Source organism: Solanum pennellii, chromosome 5 (assembly GCF_001406875.1).
Source record: "Solanum pennellii chromosome 5, SPENNV200".
NCBI lineage: Eukaryota > Viridiplantae > Streptophyta > Magnoliopsida > Solanales > Solanaceae > Solanum > Solanum pennellii.
This window is the reverse complement of record NC_028641.1, coordinates 3016477-3032295: the sequence shown is the minus strand read 5'-3', so window position 1 is coordinate 3032295 and position 15819 is coordinate 3016477. Positions and strand designations below refer to the sequence as shown.

Sequence of the window (15819 nt, the reverse complement as noted above, 5' to 3'; positions counted from 1 at the left end):
GGACGAACAAAGACATGAGAGACCAAAAGAAACCAGTACATTTACTTGGGCGGGAAGTTAAACAAGCACTCAAAAATTCTGAATCAGTGGTTTTGCACATATCAGTATTTACAAGAAAAACAATTCATAGTGAAGAAATTGCCAAATTTTTCTTGGTAGCTTACATTTACAAGAGAAGATTATGATTCATGCCTTGTGTTGTGCATAGATTGACGTACGAACTGCATGATGAGAAGACAAGTGTTTTCCATTTACAAGAAGTTGTTCCACAAAATCCACTCGCACTGATTTGAACTGGTAGTGCTGTAGGGTCAAAATTAACAAGTAACTTCATGAGGATGAGGTTTGAACATGTAAAAGACAAATGGTTAGCACAGACTAAATGAAAAACTTCCAGCCCTAAGACAATCTTCATTCCACGATGCACAAAAAAGTAGTCCTCCAAGAATTGCTTGAATTAGTCGTTCATATTCCCTCTATAAAAATGCAAGTTGGTTTGCTTCCACTCAAGATGAAGTCAAAAAACAGAACGACTTTCCAATGGGTTCTCTTACTCCTAATTTCTGGTAAGGTTGGCAATATTATCCCCTAGCTGGAGAAGGATAATTATACAAGAGCTTAAACAAAGATATCAGACTCGGTAATCCTTGCTTTTGTTTTATCCTTCTTTCTAGTTCCAGTAATTGGTTATTAGAATTAAGGTAATAGTGGAGATTTGTGCTTTTAACACTTTCATATGCTGCAAAAATTTCCACAATCCAGCCACGACAGCAGAAGGTGTGAACAAGGAGAAACATGAGTAAAGATGTGGGGTGGTCGGGTCAGGTATGGTGGACTGGGTTGGCAAGGAAATGTGGATAACATGGACCTCAGATGGAAGTAGAAACATAAAGCAGGAGTTCTCTGGCGAGTTGAACGGGTAAATGAGATTTTGAATTTAACATGAACGTTAAACAAGGTATAGAACCTGCTAGGAAGAAACTGATATGACATTTTATCACCAGCGTTGACATGGGCTATGTTATCTGAGTTGGGTCAAATCCTACATATGAATTCTCTGCTTATTCTGTAGTTAAAGTGAGGTTCACGATAAATACAACAATGTTCCTTGTAACTAACTAGGATTATGCTGGTGATCTCATAATTAAAATGTTACTATTTTACTGATTAAAAAATAAATATAAAAAGTAACTAAAATGATTTTCGCAAGCTAGAAACAAGAAATTTTGAGATATCCAAAGTAGATGGTCAAGTTGCAACAAGTGCAGTATATCATAAATAACATAACAATCGGAGATTACCTTTCCTTTCCAAGAAAAATCAACAAAACGGTAGAAAGGCTCCAATAAAGTGACTTGATCTCCTTCTTTGATCTGTCAATAAGAGTAAATTGCACTTGAATGAAGTGATAAGTTATGGGACCTTGGCAAAAAGATCAAATCAATCCAAAAGTGGCTAATTACTTCGATAAGTCTAGTTAAAACAGCATAGTCATGGTTATCTCTACATTCACCAACTCTCATTTTCAAAATTAATACATCAGATACAATCAATTAGTCACATCAGTTTGTTCTTTGTCAATGCAGGACAGAGGAGGTGATATGTTGACAATTTTGAAGTAAGCAATACTTCCAAAGAACTAATGAATGTATTCACTGTATGAAATCTGGGGTCAGATTGAAATGTGGGGCAAAATCAGATTTTGAATGATCCATTCACTTATTTACATGAATGCAAAGAACAGGTCTTGTAAGTTATAAGGAATGGAAAAGAAACATTTCTTCATGAAGATATGTGATGCAGAAAATGAAAAGCTTATATGGCAGTGCTCTAATATTAATGATACTACAACGGGAGGCAGCCAATGACATAGATTGTTCGGGCTCATTGTTGATCTACGGCATCACATTATTATCTTCAATTGAGGCTAAGGTATTTTGGATACGTTATCTACACTTCCTATAGTTCTTCTTTCAAGTAGGAAAAATGAGATGAAAAAAACCATATTATTTATCAAGCGTATTGCTACTGCTGCTGTTAAGCACAAACAGGGACATGAAAACAAAAAAAAGTGTTGGTTGCTTAATCTGTCTCTTCAGATTCGTAACAAGATCCCCTTTTTCATGAATTGAGTAACACAAACAAAGAACTGTGATAAGAACAGCTCCAGAAGGACGACTTACAGCATCATTGCGAATACCATACACTGTAATTACATAACATGTGTGATTGGAATCAGATAGCACATAGCACCTGCAGAATATAAGATAGAAGTTTGAAAACCAGTTAATAATGCCATTTCATTTACAAAGGGGATAAATAATGAGCAAAGTGATAAAACAATGAACTGCTCTAGGTTCATAAAAATCAAGGTAACTTACAATGGAGCTACACTCTCTTTCTTAGCAAAGAACAAAACTTTCCCTGTGACTGCAATTCCTTTATTTAGACCTTCAGATAGGAGATCCATGGTTGCTCTTTTGTATGAATGACTCACTGCAGGATGTTCCTTGGTTAAACCATCATCCATAATGAGGTTTGATCAAACATCAAACTCTTTTGTTAACTAAGTAGATGAAAATAAATCCTTACAATCAACTGTAGCAAGCGATGATGATAGGGAAGAAAGCCGCTTAGCCTTAGTCTGACCCTGAGAGATATGACCAAATCAAACGTTTATAGCATCAGTAACAGGAGACATTTTTGTTTATAATCTGCAAGTCAGGTATCATAAGCTGCAAAAGTATCACCCGTGTTCCATATCAGGGACAAGACTCTGTGTAAATGCATTGAAATTTCATCAAATCCCTTCTTTTTTGGGTTCTGGAAAGGGTTCTATTTGGATGATTTTATAACTCACACACTTCACATCTCAGACAATAAAAATTAGATGAACAGTAAGTGTCCTATCATAAATCTTCAGATATTTCTTTACGACTCTAGTGCTGTCAGCTACGATTTCCTAAATGCTTGCCAAAATAAAACGAAGGATCACTGGAAATACTTCATGCAATCTAGCCACAACAAAAATAATCTCACCCGAAGCAAATAGTCTAATTTATCAAGAAGCAGAACTATCATTTGTGCATCCTCCATAGCACTAAGACCAGGATCCATTAATGCAGCAGCTTCAAATCCAGTAAGGGCTCTCTCATAATTCTCCAGATATTTGTTCACCTTTAAGAATCAGATCATATTAACCAAGCATTAATTGTAAATGACTATGAGAGGGAAGTGAAGACAACATTTTAGACATCATTGTGCATGCAGGCATTAGTTTTTAAAAGGAAGAAAAGTAAGCTTCTTTAAATAGGCTCCTAATTTTGTATGACTATGCATATAATGCCCAAGCCACTAAAAATATTAAGATCATAATAAGCAGAAAACTTTGTATAGATTAGTAAATCTTCATAAATCCAATTCTAAGCATAACGAGAATAGGAAAAAAAGATGAAGAGAGAGTTAATATCTGCATATATTTATTATAAATCAATTACACACCCCATTCATGAAGAGTCACCGATTTCGTGAGGAAAATGGAGTGGACTATTAATAATTCACTTCTTTTTAATTCCAACATAAGCATTTGAAGTTGCAAATATATGCATTTTGATGGTCTTCTTGAAACTACATCAACTATGCACCCATTGATATCTGCATATATTAAAATATCATTTGAAGGGGGTTCTTTGATTCTCTCAAAATGCTAAAGTGGTTCCTACCGTGAAAAAGGTGATAGGATTCAAGAAGGAAAAAAGAAGGGTTAAATGAGTTGAGATCACATTATGTTTTCCCCTCATCTCAAAGTTCCATCACATTCCCTGAATTGACAGATCTCTTTGCTGATGAAGGTCCCTGCATCAACTAATTTTTGTTTTTATTATAAAGTTTCAGGTACACTTCTCCCAAATCGACATTTCATTCCTTGGATTTGGAGAAATTGATTATTTAATATACACCTTTTTTCTGGATTAATTCAATTGGCATTCTACTTATATCTCAAATGCAAAACAGAACCATGGTCATACAATCACACAAGTGGGGTTTGGGTAGTGTGTATGCAAGCCTACCACTACCTCGTGAAGGTAGAAAGGTTGTTTCTGATAGAACCGTGGTCATAAAGAGGCATTAATTCCACAACTAAAATGGACGAAGGGGGTACTACTGATGGACAGAAGGCAACAACTATATACCCGGATAAAGTGGGGTACGAGACCTTACCCCTACCTTGGGAGGTAGAGAGCTGACGGACAGAAGGCAAAACAGAAAAAGAAGATCTAGCTTTCCAGCTTGTAAAATCTCATTATGGGACACTTTCCCATCTAATTTTCTTTTCCTTTATATTCATATAGCTGACCCCAACTTGTTTAGGAATGAGGCAATCAGTTGCAACCACAACCAAACTTCTCACAGATAACAAGTGAGTCTAGAAAAGCCACTTTTGCTATAATGTTTCTGAGATGTTATCAAAAAATCTCACACTAAATTACTACACAATAGAATAAATCAGAATTGAGAAGTTATAAGGCTTACAGTGGCACAACTGTAGTACAGATCAGGATTTGACTTCATTTTTTCATCTCTCTCCTGAAAAGGGTTCAGAATTAGAAGAGGTTCCAAGTTTCTAAATAAAACATAGAGCATAACGGACTTAAAATGCTCAACATACAGCCAATAAACCTGAAGTTCATGAGCAAGATTATAACAGGACAGGTGCAGACTCCCAAGAGACGTTGTGTTTAATATAAGCTTTATAGAAGTCCAATCGGCAAATGTATACTTACAGCATTCTGGTATGCTTTTAATGACTGTAGAAGCTTGCTGTGGTCCCATGATCCAGTCACAAAAAAAGAAATGAGAAATGCATTTCCTAGGTTATCTGTTAAAAAAGGATGGAAGCCATACTAGTCAATTAAAAAAAGGCAGACAAAAGCCCATCGAAGAAACTTGAATTTGGATGCATTAAATGTGAATCATGGTTCATCAGTCCGGAAAAATCCATACGCAATCAGTTAGAGTATGAATCTAGCAGAACTTTAGCCGTGCATGGTGCTGAAGTAACCTAAGGTGAAAAGTGAAGTGTAGCATGCACTCTTTTTTTTCTTTTTTCTTTTTTTTTGTGTAGCATGCACTCGAAATGTATAAGTACTACATCTACTTAGTTGCCATGCCTTAATCATTGAGTGCGTATAGAAACTACATTTTGCTTCTAAGCTATAACATGCTATAAAGCAAGGCAAACATGGACTTAATATCATTGACTAGCACTAGGTCAAAGGTGAATAGAGAAATAGATAGTGGTTGAACAAACATAACTAAGGGATGTTAGAGCTCAGAATTAAGGAAGTGTCTCCTTTAAACTAGATTCCTTACACCAAGAATATCCATCCTTGACATCCAAAGCGATTGCTTCCCTGGCATGTTTGATGCTTTCATCAACAATTTCTTCTGGATTTTCAGCATCTGCAAAGTAAATATAGATGAATAAAGTATGATCAGCCTTCTTAGGAAAAGAAATGTCAGTGAATATGTTAACTTTTCACCATAAGCAAAAATACAGACAAGAAAGCTTAAATATACATTCTTTACTTTAATACTTCAAGATTAAGATAAATAATCTAAAATGTAGAAATCTCGAAGTAGAGTGGTTGATCAGTTTGGAGAGTAGAACAGAGGGATAGAAGTGGTGTCCTTTCGTATTAAGACTCAAAAGAACATGTAGAATAGAAATTTCAGGCATAAATTACAGTAACATCTATGTAAATGACATTTCAGGTTTTACTGTTGATGAAATATGACATTATATGATCATACTGAAGTTAAGAGATTTCTTAAGGAAGAATCAGAAGGGAAAACTCCAAGGATGAAAATTGCCACATTGCAGCAGCACAATTTTTTTTAATCTAGAAAAAAATATATTCTGTTTTCCCTGCAAAACGTCTGGTTTCTTTCTAGTCAAAATGTCCATGATTGACATAACTCATAAGGGAATTGTTCTTCATATCTGACACTGCTTATGTTTTGCCCCTGCCAACTGGTCATTGTTTGATTTAACTGCCAGCCAAACTCACCGAGTCCCATAAAGATTCCAGAACAGACACCAGATTTGCCAAGTGTTATTCGTCTTCTATGCTATAGATGTCTCGCAGATTCGATAGTCTTCCCAAAAGCAACACCCACTACAGAGATTGAATAGTCTTCTTTGCACGTTGTGATGTGTTAAACATGCCTCAGTAAATCTACCCATCCAAAAGAAAAACCAATTTTATTGGAAATTTTGCTATCCCTAGCATTTTTAATGGTCCTAAAACATTATCACTGACTTCATTCCTGAGTAGCTATGATAGCACAACTATATAGAATAATTCCTTCCTCTGTTGTTCTCCACAATTCTGAATCCTTTGGGTTTTCATCCGCTGTCAGCTCTCCTAGTGACTCAGTAACTCTGACAGTCTCCGAATCATTAATGTTTCTTTTAGATTTTACATCTTTGTTGAACTAGATTGAATAAAGCTGGAAATTTTTGTTTTGGTGTTCCATTATCCTGCAACTTATCAAGCCACAATCCGATATTTACCACACCTACTTTCAATTTGACTTATTCAACAAACTGATTCCATAAGGTTATATTTTTCTCCATACAGCCCCATTAATTGCAAATACAGCCCTCAAAATTAGGTACTGGGAGATATCATCATTATGGATGCCTCAATTTCTCTAGACATCAGGTTGGTGATATTTGTAGGTTCCTAGCAAATCGCACAAGTCTGACCACATTGCCTTGAATTTCTATTTATAATTTAAAGTTCCTTACATGATGTTATGTCCCCATCTTTGAAAAGGAAAAGTTCTAGTCTTACTTTTTTTGATAAAGTCAAAGTTTTATTGATAAAGTACCAAGATGGCACAGGATCATACAAGACTCAACAAACAAACCATAACATCAAACAATCAAGTAAACTCTCCAAGGGAGAACTCTAGTCTACCATTTATTTAACGCTAAATAATACATCGTAGAACTTTATGTGTATGTGTGATACAGGTACTATTGTATGCCTCAGCATTAATAATATGTTGGAAACCTCAAAAAAGAAATGGGAGTATACATAATAAATCATTCAGTTTGAAGTTCTTCATGGTTGTACCCAACTTCATTAGGTTTGGTCACTCAGTAAAAGAAAGCCTTCATATGGTCACATTTCCTCCTATTCACAATTCAGTAATATATATTATATATCTTATCAGAAGAAAAGGAGTAGTATATGTACTTGCGATGCTCGTTAAGGAACAAAAAAAACTCAAAGCCTAAAGCAATATTCACCATGAGACAGTTTCCTTTCAAGCATTGATAGTTGACATAGAATCTTCTTATTTGGACCCTGAAAAAATCAACAAATGGAAGCATTATATGTTAGACCTTTTATATAATACTTCACTATTAAAATCTTATAGCAACAAATGTAGCAGCAGCATAACCCACCTTGCCAAGAGCAAACATAAAGCAGTTTTTAGCTGCATTTAAATCTCCTTTCTTCCAAATGCAGTTACCCAGACACAGCCAAGCATCCACAAGAGATGGATTCAACTTAACCTAAAACGAACAAATTGACAAACACTTCAAATAACAATGCTACTAACTCAATAACAAAGCATATTTATGACATCCAATTAGCTTTCTGTATTTATCTTTTACTCACAGCTTTTGACAGATGATCCTCAGCTTCCTTCTTATACACAGGAACTGCATCCAGTATTTTCCCTCTTAGATACTCATAGGTTGCACGTTGAAGTGGCAATTTCCTCTTTTCTGCAGAAATTTATGAAACTTAATCCAAATTCGACGCAATTCCTACTACTTCAGCAGAAGTTAGCTTGGATAATACAGAGAGTTTACCTATAGGAATTTTATCGAGGATTTGAAGAGCTAGATCAGATTGGCTTTGCAATTTGGAGTCTCTCTCCTCCGAAGTTAAGCGGAAACAGTTGTCGCGAAAATTATAAAGGTCATCGGCGGCTGCAGTTGCCTGTGCAAACAAGTCCTCTCCGGCGACTTCTCCGGTTGGAATGCTCATCTCCGGAGATTTCTGCTCGAGGTTAACGAAGGAAGGCTGTAATACAAAATTACAAAATGAATTTATTTAACTCTATATATATATATATAGTTTTATCTTTAATTACCAAATTAGACTTGTAATGTTAATAAATAATTTTTGTAAATCATCTTAATATCCATGATGATGTAATCCTAGTTAAAATAAATAAGAAAACAAGAAATTACTAATTTTAGAAAATTTTAGAGGCATTTTCAGAATAAATTTTTATCAAATTTTAGAATATATATCCATCCTTATTATTTAAATATAATGACCATTGTAGAATAATATAATTTATATTGACATAATTTTAGAGAATTAATAATGATAGGAAAATTTATTTTAAATTTTTAATTTAGGGGATTCAGAGTCTACTAGCATTAGATAATAATGATATTTTGATAGAAATTTTCTCTCCCGTTTTTTGAAAACACCAACATATTTTTATTCTAAAAACTATGTAAAATTAACAAAATCTCATAAATCGATCATTATTACTAAGGATCAAACATAGTTCATCATAAGATAATCTTAATCTAATTAAATCTCTATCCAATAAGAAGCAGATTCAAAAAAATTATTAAGCAAATTTAAAAAAAAATTATGATAGATTATTTCAAATTTTGATTTTGAATGTAATTTTTAAACCCTCACGAAATTAACTTCTAATCTTATATTTAAACTAAAGAATTTAAAATCTATAATCTATGTATAAATATGATCGCAATAACTCACCTAATCAAATCTCGACTTGTTCTAACAAATATTAACTTGTCAACTTCCAATAACGCTACTTAGACATCCAAAATGGTCACTATACATGTCATGAACAATGTACAAGTAGTGCACTATCAATAAATACTTTAAAACTAATCAAACTATATATTGAAATGTAACAAATCTCTTAATATCTTTTGGTTATTCAAATCATCAACCTGCTCATATCGTCCCCGCTGTTGAAGAGTATCTATGCACTATGTTCCAATTCGGTGGTAAGGAAGATAGCGTTAGGGTAGGGTCTACGATGTGATACTAAAGTAGACCGAGGGAGATACATTATCCTGGGGTTAGCAATCCTGGGATAACTTATCATATCACTATGATATTAGATGATGGGATAAGTTATTCCAAACACGGCAACCAAACAACATAATTTTTTTCATCCCGTCACTATTATTTTTAATCCCTCACACCAAACGAGAGTTAAAACAATACTTTAAAACAATTACTCTAATAAAGCTATAATATTATTTAAGTAGTAAACTTACATGGTTATACACATTCCTCTATTTCAAGAGATAATTAAAAATTATACCTCACTAATCTGTTACTGTGAGTAACGTTTTAAGAATAAAATGTTACTGCGAGTAACGTATATCAATCTAACGCTGTTAGTTTTTAAAAAATGAAATATACCCTAAAACATTACTGTGAAATACATTTATACTAGTTTTGTAAAATTTTAGAAAACTATATTATTTTGGTAAATTACTTTATATAATGGCTTAGTTTGGTCAAAAATTTATGATTATATCTTGATGATCAATCAAGGAGTTCCTTGTTCATTAGCTTATCGGAAACCTGATAACACGGGGTTTATCACAATTACAAATGAAAGAGCTTATTTTATATAAATTACTTTATATAATGGCGAATCATATATATTTTACTGATGATTGTTCTACCGCGTATCATAATAGTGAAAAAGGAGGTGGCAAGGACATGGGCGTATATAACTTGCTTGACGATACAATTGAACCTCACTATACTGGTGAATCGTATCACAGTTTTAGTCCACCTATATGGATCTTCAACACTCCTTTCTCTGTTTAGTTTTGTTTTAGTTTTGATTTTAGGAGTTTAAACAATAAGTACTTTACTAATTAAGTGTGTTGTCTTTAGTACCTATTACGTATAGTGTCGTGGTTGCTCGAGCACCTATTAATTCCGACCTAAAGTTTACATAGGTATACACAAACATATATTGCTAGTGAGTACCCACATCATGGTGTGTAAAGCAAAAAGGTATAGTTCTCACATCTGCATTTATAGTCCCTTTATTCAATCTAATGTATTTGACATGGTTTGAATTAATTAAGAATATAAGAAAAAACTTCAAGGCTTTTGAAATTTGTTATTTAAGGTGGAGTTTGGTATTTAAAGCTTACGAGTTAAGAATTTAGTCCTCTCAAATTTCAAAGTTCTAAGTTGATATACATATCGAATTGATTTCTTAAAGAAAAATAGTTTGAACCAAAACTATTAGGTTTTACTAGACACACATCTTATATATACATAGTACTAATTTAGTTTCCCGCTCCGAAATATGTCATAGAATCCATGAGATGATCAAATTTTTGAAATTAACGACGTTAAATGTACAATAATATTCATAAGATTATAAAATATCTCAATAAAGGATAAAATGAGAAATACAAAGTTAACTATTTCTATAAAATTAAAACCGTTTCATCCTTTTGGAACAAAAGTAAAAGAATTTACATTTTTTTACTCGTAATAATTATTATTTTTGTTTTAATAGCTTATTGGGATTTGTTTTTAGTTATAATTGACTTGTATAATATATTTGGAGATCTTGAATTTGAGTCGTAAGTAGGTGATAGTGTGCTTAATACACTTCATTTCCGATGCAAATTTCATATTTAAAAATTATACATAATGTCAATCAAAATCTAATAGAATACTAAATACCAAGTGAAAAAAAGGAAAATTTTTCTATGTAAAATACCAAACTACAAATGTCACGCAAAAGTTAATCAACCAACATAAAAATAAAATTGAAAAAATAAAATCTAAGAAATTAATTTTAAACTATAATCATTTCTCCTTGTATTTACAGAGTGAAGGGCAAATTAAAGAAGTAACACTAAGAAAAATTTGCATCTTGTAAAACTTTGCTAATAGTTTTTAATGTAAATCCAAAAAATTAAATTAATCTGATCAAATAATATTAGAATAAATTTTATAAAAGAAGAATCAGCCACACTAGTAATTTTTTGGCAACAAAAATTATCCCAATAACATATCTACTATAGTTCAACAAAATGTGATACGAAAGAAAATTCATTATTATACGAATTTAACCTTTATTTTATTTGTTATATTAGTTAGCTCTCCGACTTTGAAGAATAAAGATCGATGGAAAAATCAGAAACACGAGAAAACTTGAACTAATAACAAAATACCATGCATCCATATTTTACTTCATGACTTTGCATATAAACTTAGTAGTAAAACTTTTTTACATGATCCAAAAAGTACCATAATTCTTACCAAAACGAAATAATAAAACCCAAAAAAAACATTAAAATTAAAACACACACACTAATATTTATTTATTTATTTTAAAGCATCATCATTTTCCCTTTTGTCCAGAGTGGAGACCAGAGAAGTAACCCTGTGGGTTACTCTCAAAGACTCCCCTTGAAATGTACGCGCCGCCGCCACCTGGCGCCTTCATTGACCCGCCGCCGCCGCCGCTCCCCTTAGCAGAGCCTCCACTTCCACCACCACTTTTAGCACCACCACTTCCACCTCCACCACCATTTCCGCCGCCGCCGCCTCCCTTACCACCGCCGCCGCCTCCCTTACCACCGCCGCCGCCAGGCATTTTTTTATTGTCGTATAATAGATAATATATATTAGCACTCTGGAACGAATTATAGTAATATCTGTATCGACGCTCTCCTTTATATAGAGAGAATTATTCCCCTTGCTTTGGTGGATAAGGTCTAATAATAAAGAAGACTTACTTAGAAGAAAAACTTCATTCCATTATTTTAAGCATTGTTTACAAGGGAGAGAGTCAAGAAAATATTGTAATGTAAATTTTCTAATGTTTGAATTGATAAATTACAATGGCTTATATAGGCAAAAAAGTTTAGAAGAGATAAAGAAATTTAAAAGCTCTTCTTTTGATCGGCGGTTGATTTTCGTCCGTTGCTTTTGACAACCCAAAGTATCTTTTCTTCTTTTGAAAAGCATATTTTATCTTTATCTTTTGTTGATAAAGTTATCTCTTGTCGGCAATAATTCATCTTTAGTACTGCCCCACTTTCTTTTCTTTTTGTAAAGAAAAGAAAACTGATAGCTGCCTTTTCTTTAATTCCGTCTTCTTTGAGACTCCTTTGCTTCTTTCTCTGATAATTCTGATCTTTTAGATCTCTATCAGAAAGACTAATTATTTCGGTTTTTAATAACCTCAATTAGAACATTAATTAAAAGGAATTTAAATATGAATTTGCTAAAGCCTTTAGATTTAGCATATCACCATTGTCACTTTGCGAGGATGCTTCCTCGAGGAGTTGATTAATAGCATCTTCATCTGGATTATTATCTTGTTCTGAAAGAGTCTTTTCAAGTCTCTTTTTTAACTCACTCTTTGAGGGTGAAGCCTTTTGTACTATCTTCTTGTCTAAAGATGTAGTTGTCTCCTTCTTAGCAGGAGACCAACCTTTGACTCGGATTTTTTTGGAAAGAAATTTGATCCTGTCAAAATCTGCGATAACAAACGTCCAACTTATAATATAAGATAAACATTTTTTAATAAAATACTTACAGAGTTTATTAATGTTCTCTGGGAGGGTTGATATGCCTTCGTCGATTTAAAATTGAGAATATTTCTCTGCAAACTGTCGAGGCATGACTTGTTTATTTCCACCAAAGAAGCTCCACCATTCGTAGAACCATCTTGGTATAATAGAGGTTGCAACCTCTGGACAATATTTCACAAACCATGTATGAGTGGTTTGTCTAACATACAAGAAATTTAGCCATGCATTCTTGTAATCGAACCAGTTGTAGGTTTGTGGATTAAATCTATTAGAGAGATTAATTGGAGTTTGTAGATGATCTACAGGCCAGTTGTAAGGAGATAGAATCTTCCTAATAGTAAACTTTGAGTAGGCAATACTATCTGGATCAGATTTGTCAGCCAATTCATGTTCAATTTCTAATGATCTGGTATCTACAAGGATGAACTCGAAATACCTTCTGGTTTTTAAAGAATTATCTGTGTCGACGTAATTCCTGTTTGTATAGATAGGTTTTAAGAGATGTTTTATCTCATAACCTTCATATTCCTTGTCTAAGGCAAGGACCGGAAAAACATTTAGAGAAATCATTTCGAATTTTTCTTTCTCTTTGGGAGCTTGCTTTGCGCTACTTGGAGTAACTGCTTCAACAAAACTCTGAGGCTGCTTCATTGCGTAGCAGTCGCTTGTTTGCTTCTGAGAGAATCTGAGTTCTCCGCTTGGTGAAGAGGGAGTGTTGGGTTCTGGGTCTTTTGAAAAAGGCTTCTTTAAGACCAGCATTCCTGTCGAACAACTCTAGGGAAGTTCTAAAGAGTTGATTGGCGGTAAACACGCCAGGGCTGAATACCTGTTTGGATCAGGTCTTCTTGGGTTCAACTCAGGCCTTCTTGCAAATGGGTCTGTTCTAGTTGGGTCGCCTGAGCTGGACCTGGCTGGTTGCTTGCCTGCTATAGGCCTGATTTGTGGCCTCATATTTTCCCTGCAAGAATTATCTGGTTAGATAATCTGGCAAAGAATTATTCTCTCCTTTTATAAATTCAATTTGAAAATCGAAGCTTGATAATAAGTCTTGCCATCTGGCAAAGATCTGTTTAGAAACAATATTTTTAACATCCTTCTGGAGGATCTCTTTAGCAGATTTGCAATCCACTCTAAGCAAAAATTCTTTATTGACTAAGTCGTCTTGAAACTTAGTAATACAAAGAACAATAGCAAGGATTTCCTTTTTGACCGTGCTATAATTTCTTTGTGCGGAATTTCAGGTTCCTAAGGAATAACGAACTAATTGTTCAGGTGAATCGGGGCCTTTTCTTTGTTTAAGAATACCATTGTATCCAATGTCTGAAGCATCAATTTCAACGATCATAAAGAAATCAGGGTTAGAGATACCTAGACAAGGGAGATTCTTAACCATATTCTTAAGAAGGATTACAGCCTTAGTATGTTCGTCATTCCAAGGCGAAGGATTCTTCTTTAATCTGTCAAAGAGAGGTTTGCAAATGTGCCTAACTTTTGGAATAAAGTCAGCTACATAATTAAGACTTCCAAGAAATCTTTGCAACTGAGTTTTATCCAAAATGACATTGGGGAATTTATCAGAAAACTCAATGGATCTGCAAATAGGTTTGTAAGTGCCTTGATAAAGATCATGTCCTAAAAATCTGATTTTTGTTTGAAATAATTTTATTTTCTTAGCACTAATGACTAAACCATTGTGCTTAATAATTTTAAAGAAAGTATTTAAATGTTTAAAGTGGGAATCAATGTCCTCGGAGAAGATTAATACATCGTCAATATAAACAATTGACATATGACTAATATGATTGAAAATGGAATTCATAATGTTTTGAAATTCTGAAGGGGCATTTTTAAGCCCAAGAGGCATGACATTCCATTCAAATTGTCCAAACGGGACATTGAAAACTGTTTTATATTTATCCTTTTCGGCAATTTGAATTTGCCAAAAATCTGATTTTAAATCAAATTTGCTATAAATATTTGCTTTAAAAGTTCTTTTTAAAAGATCCCTTTTGTTAGGAATCGGGTAACGAAGTATTATTTTTTTCATCTCAATTTATGTGACACTCTTCAGATTCCAAAAGAAACTTATGACTATCTTTTCATCTCAATTTATGTGACACTCTTCAGATTTCAAAAGAAATTTATGATCATCTTTTCATCTCAATTTATGTGACACTCTTCAGATTCCAAAAGAAATTTATTTATGTGTACTCTCTTTGTTCACATTTATTTATGGCGTTTTGTTTTGCGATCCAATCTCTAAAAGTCATTTGATTAATCTTTATTGCTAAATTGAATTAGATTTATTCAATATTTTAAATTTTAAATATTCAAAAGTTATATAAAAAATATAATAAATTATAATTAATTTTATATTTATATGACAGTAAAATACATGTTAAAATATGGATTAAAATCAATCTTATAATTTGACTCTTAAAAAAAGTAAGAATTTCACCTTATGTGTAACTACTATATATTCTATCATGTATTAAGGTGTGTATTATTAATATAATAAATTTTTTGATATTAGCAATGCAATAATTTCAATGCATGCATTTACATATATAATTAAAAACCTTAGTGTCCCTCAAAACTTTATTTACATCTTTTTAAAATATACAATGCGTGTTATTTTTAATGTACAAACTATTTTTAATGCACAAAAATAATTTTAGTATAATCAATGTACAAAAAATAATTTTAGTATAATCAATGTACACACGCAAGTATTACTAATACACTCTGATCTATTTTAATAAATACTTAAAATGATCCAAACCAATGTGAACAGTCGTATGCTACTGAGTCTTTACACATTATTTGGATAGTTATTACGTATCATTTCATAATGTATCGTATTGTATGGTATGTATATTGTTTTACTGCTCACATCCTACAGTAAAACAATATACATACAATACAATATAATATATTATAAAATGATACATAATATAATACGATACATTATTGATCATACATTTACTGATAGTCACTATGCAACTAAGCAAATTAAAGTTTAAAAATAATGGAAATCAAATGCTATCAACATAATTTTCCTTTAATTATTATGGAGCATTATTGTAAAGATAACATATGTATGAAGGTTATATAAAACACTGGCAAAAAATAGTGTAACCTAAAAATTGCTG

At 32.9% G+C, this 15819-nt stretch overlaps 2 protein-coding genes across 2 annotated transcripts; both read right to left on the bottom strand.

Annotated features, from left to right (window-relative positions):
- Positions 1-15: 15 nt before the first annotated feature.
- Positions 16-8124, bottom strand: LOC107018658 (tetratricopeptide repeat protein 5-like). Its single transcript, XM_015219193.2, has 13 exons — positions 7895-8124; positions 7698-7807; positions 7481-7591; positions 7322-7379; positions 5374-5463; positions 4785-4879; positions 4534-4587; positions 3040-3177; positions 2593-2650; positions 2382-2496; positions 2184-2253; positions 1302-1373; positions 16-303 (listed from the first exon to the last, which is right to left on the bottom strand). Exons 1-13 carry the CDS (start codon positions 8070-8072, stop codon positions 187-189), a joined length of 1266 nt encoding a protein of 421 aa, XP_015074679.1. The 5' UTR covers positions 8073-8124; the 3' UTR covers positions 16-186.
- Positions 8125-11282: 3158 nt separating this feature from the next.
- LOC107018839 (glycine-rich RNA-binding protein blt801-like) lies at positions 11283-11971 on the bottom strand. Its single transcript, XM_015219418.2, has one exon. It carries the CDS (start codon positions 11722-11724, stop codon positions 11470-11472), a length of 255 nt encoding a protein of 84 aa, XP_015074904.1. The 5' UTR covers positions 11725-11971; the 3' UTR covers positions 11283-11469.
- Positions 11972-15819: the final 3848 nt, after the last annotated feature.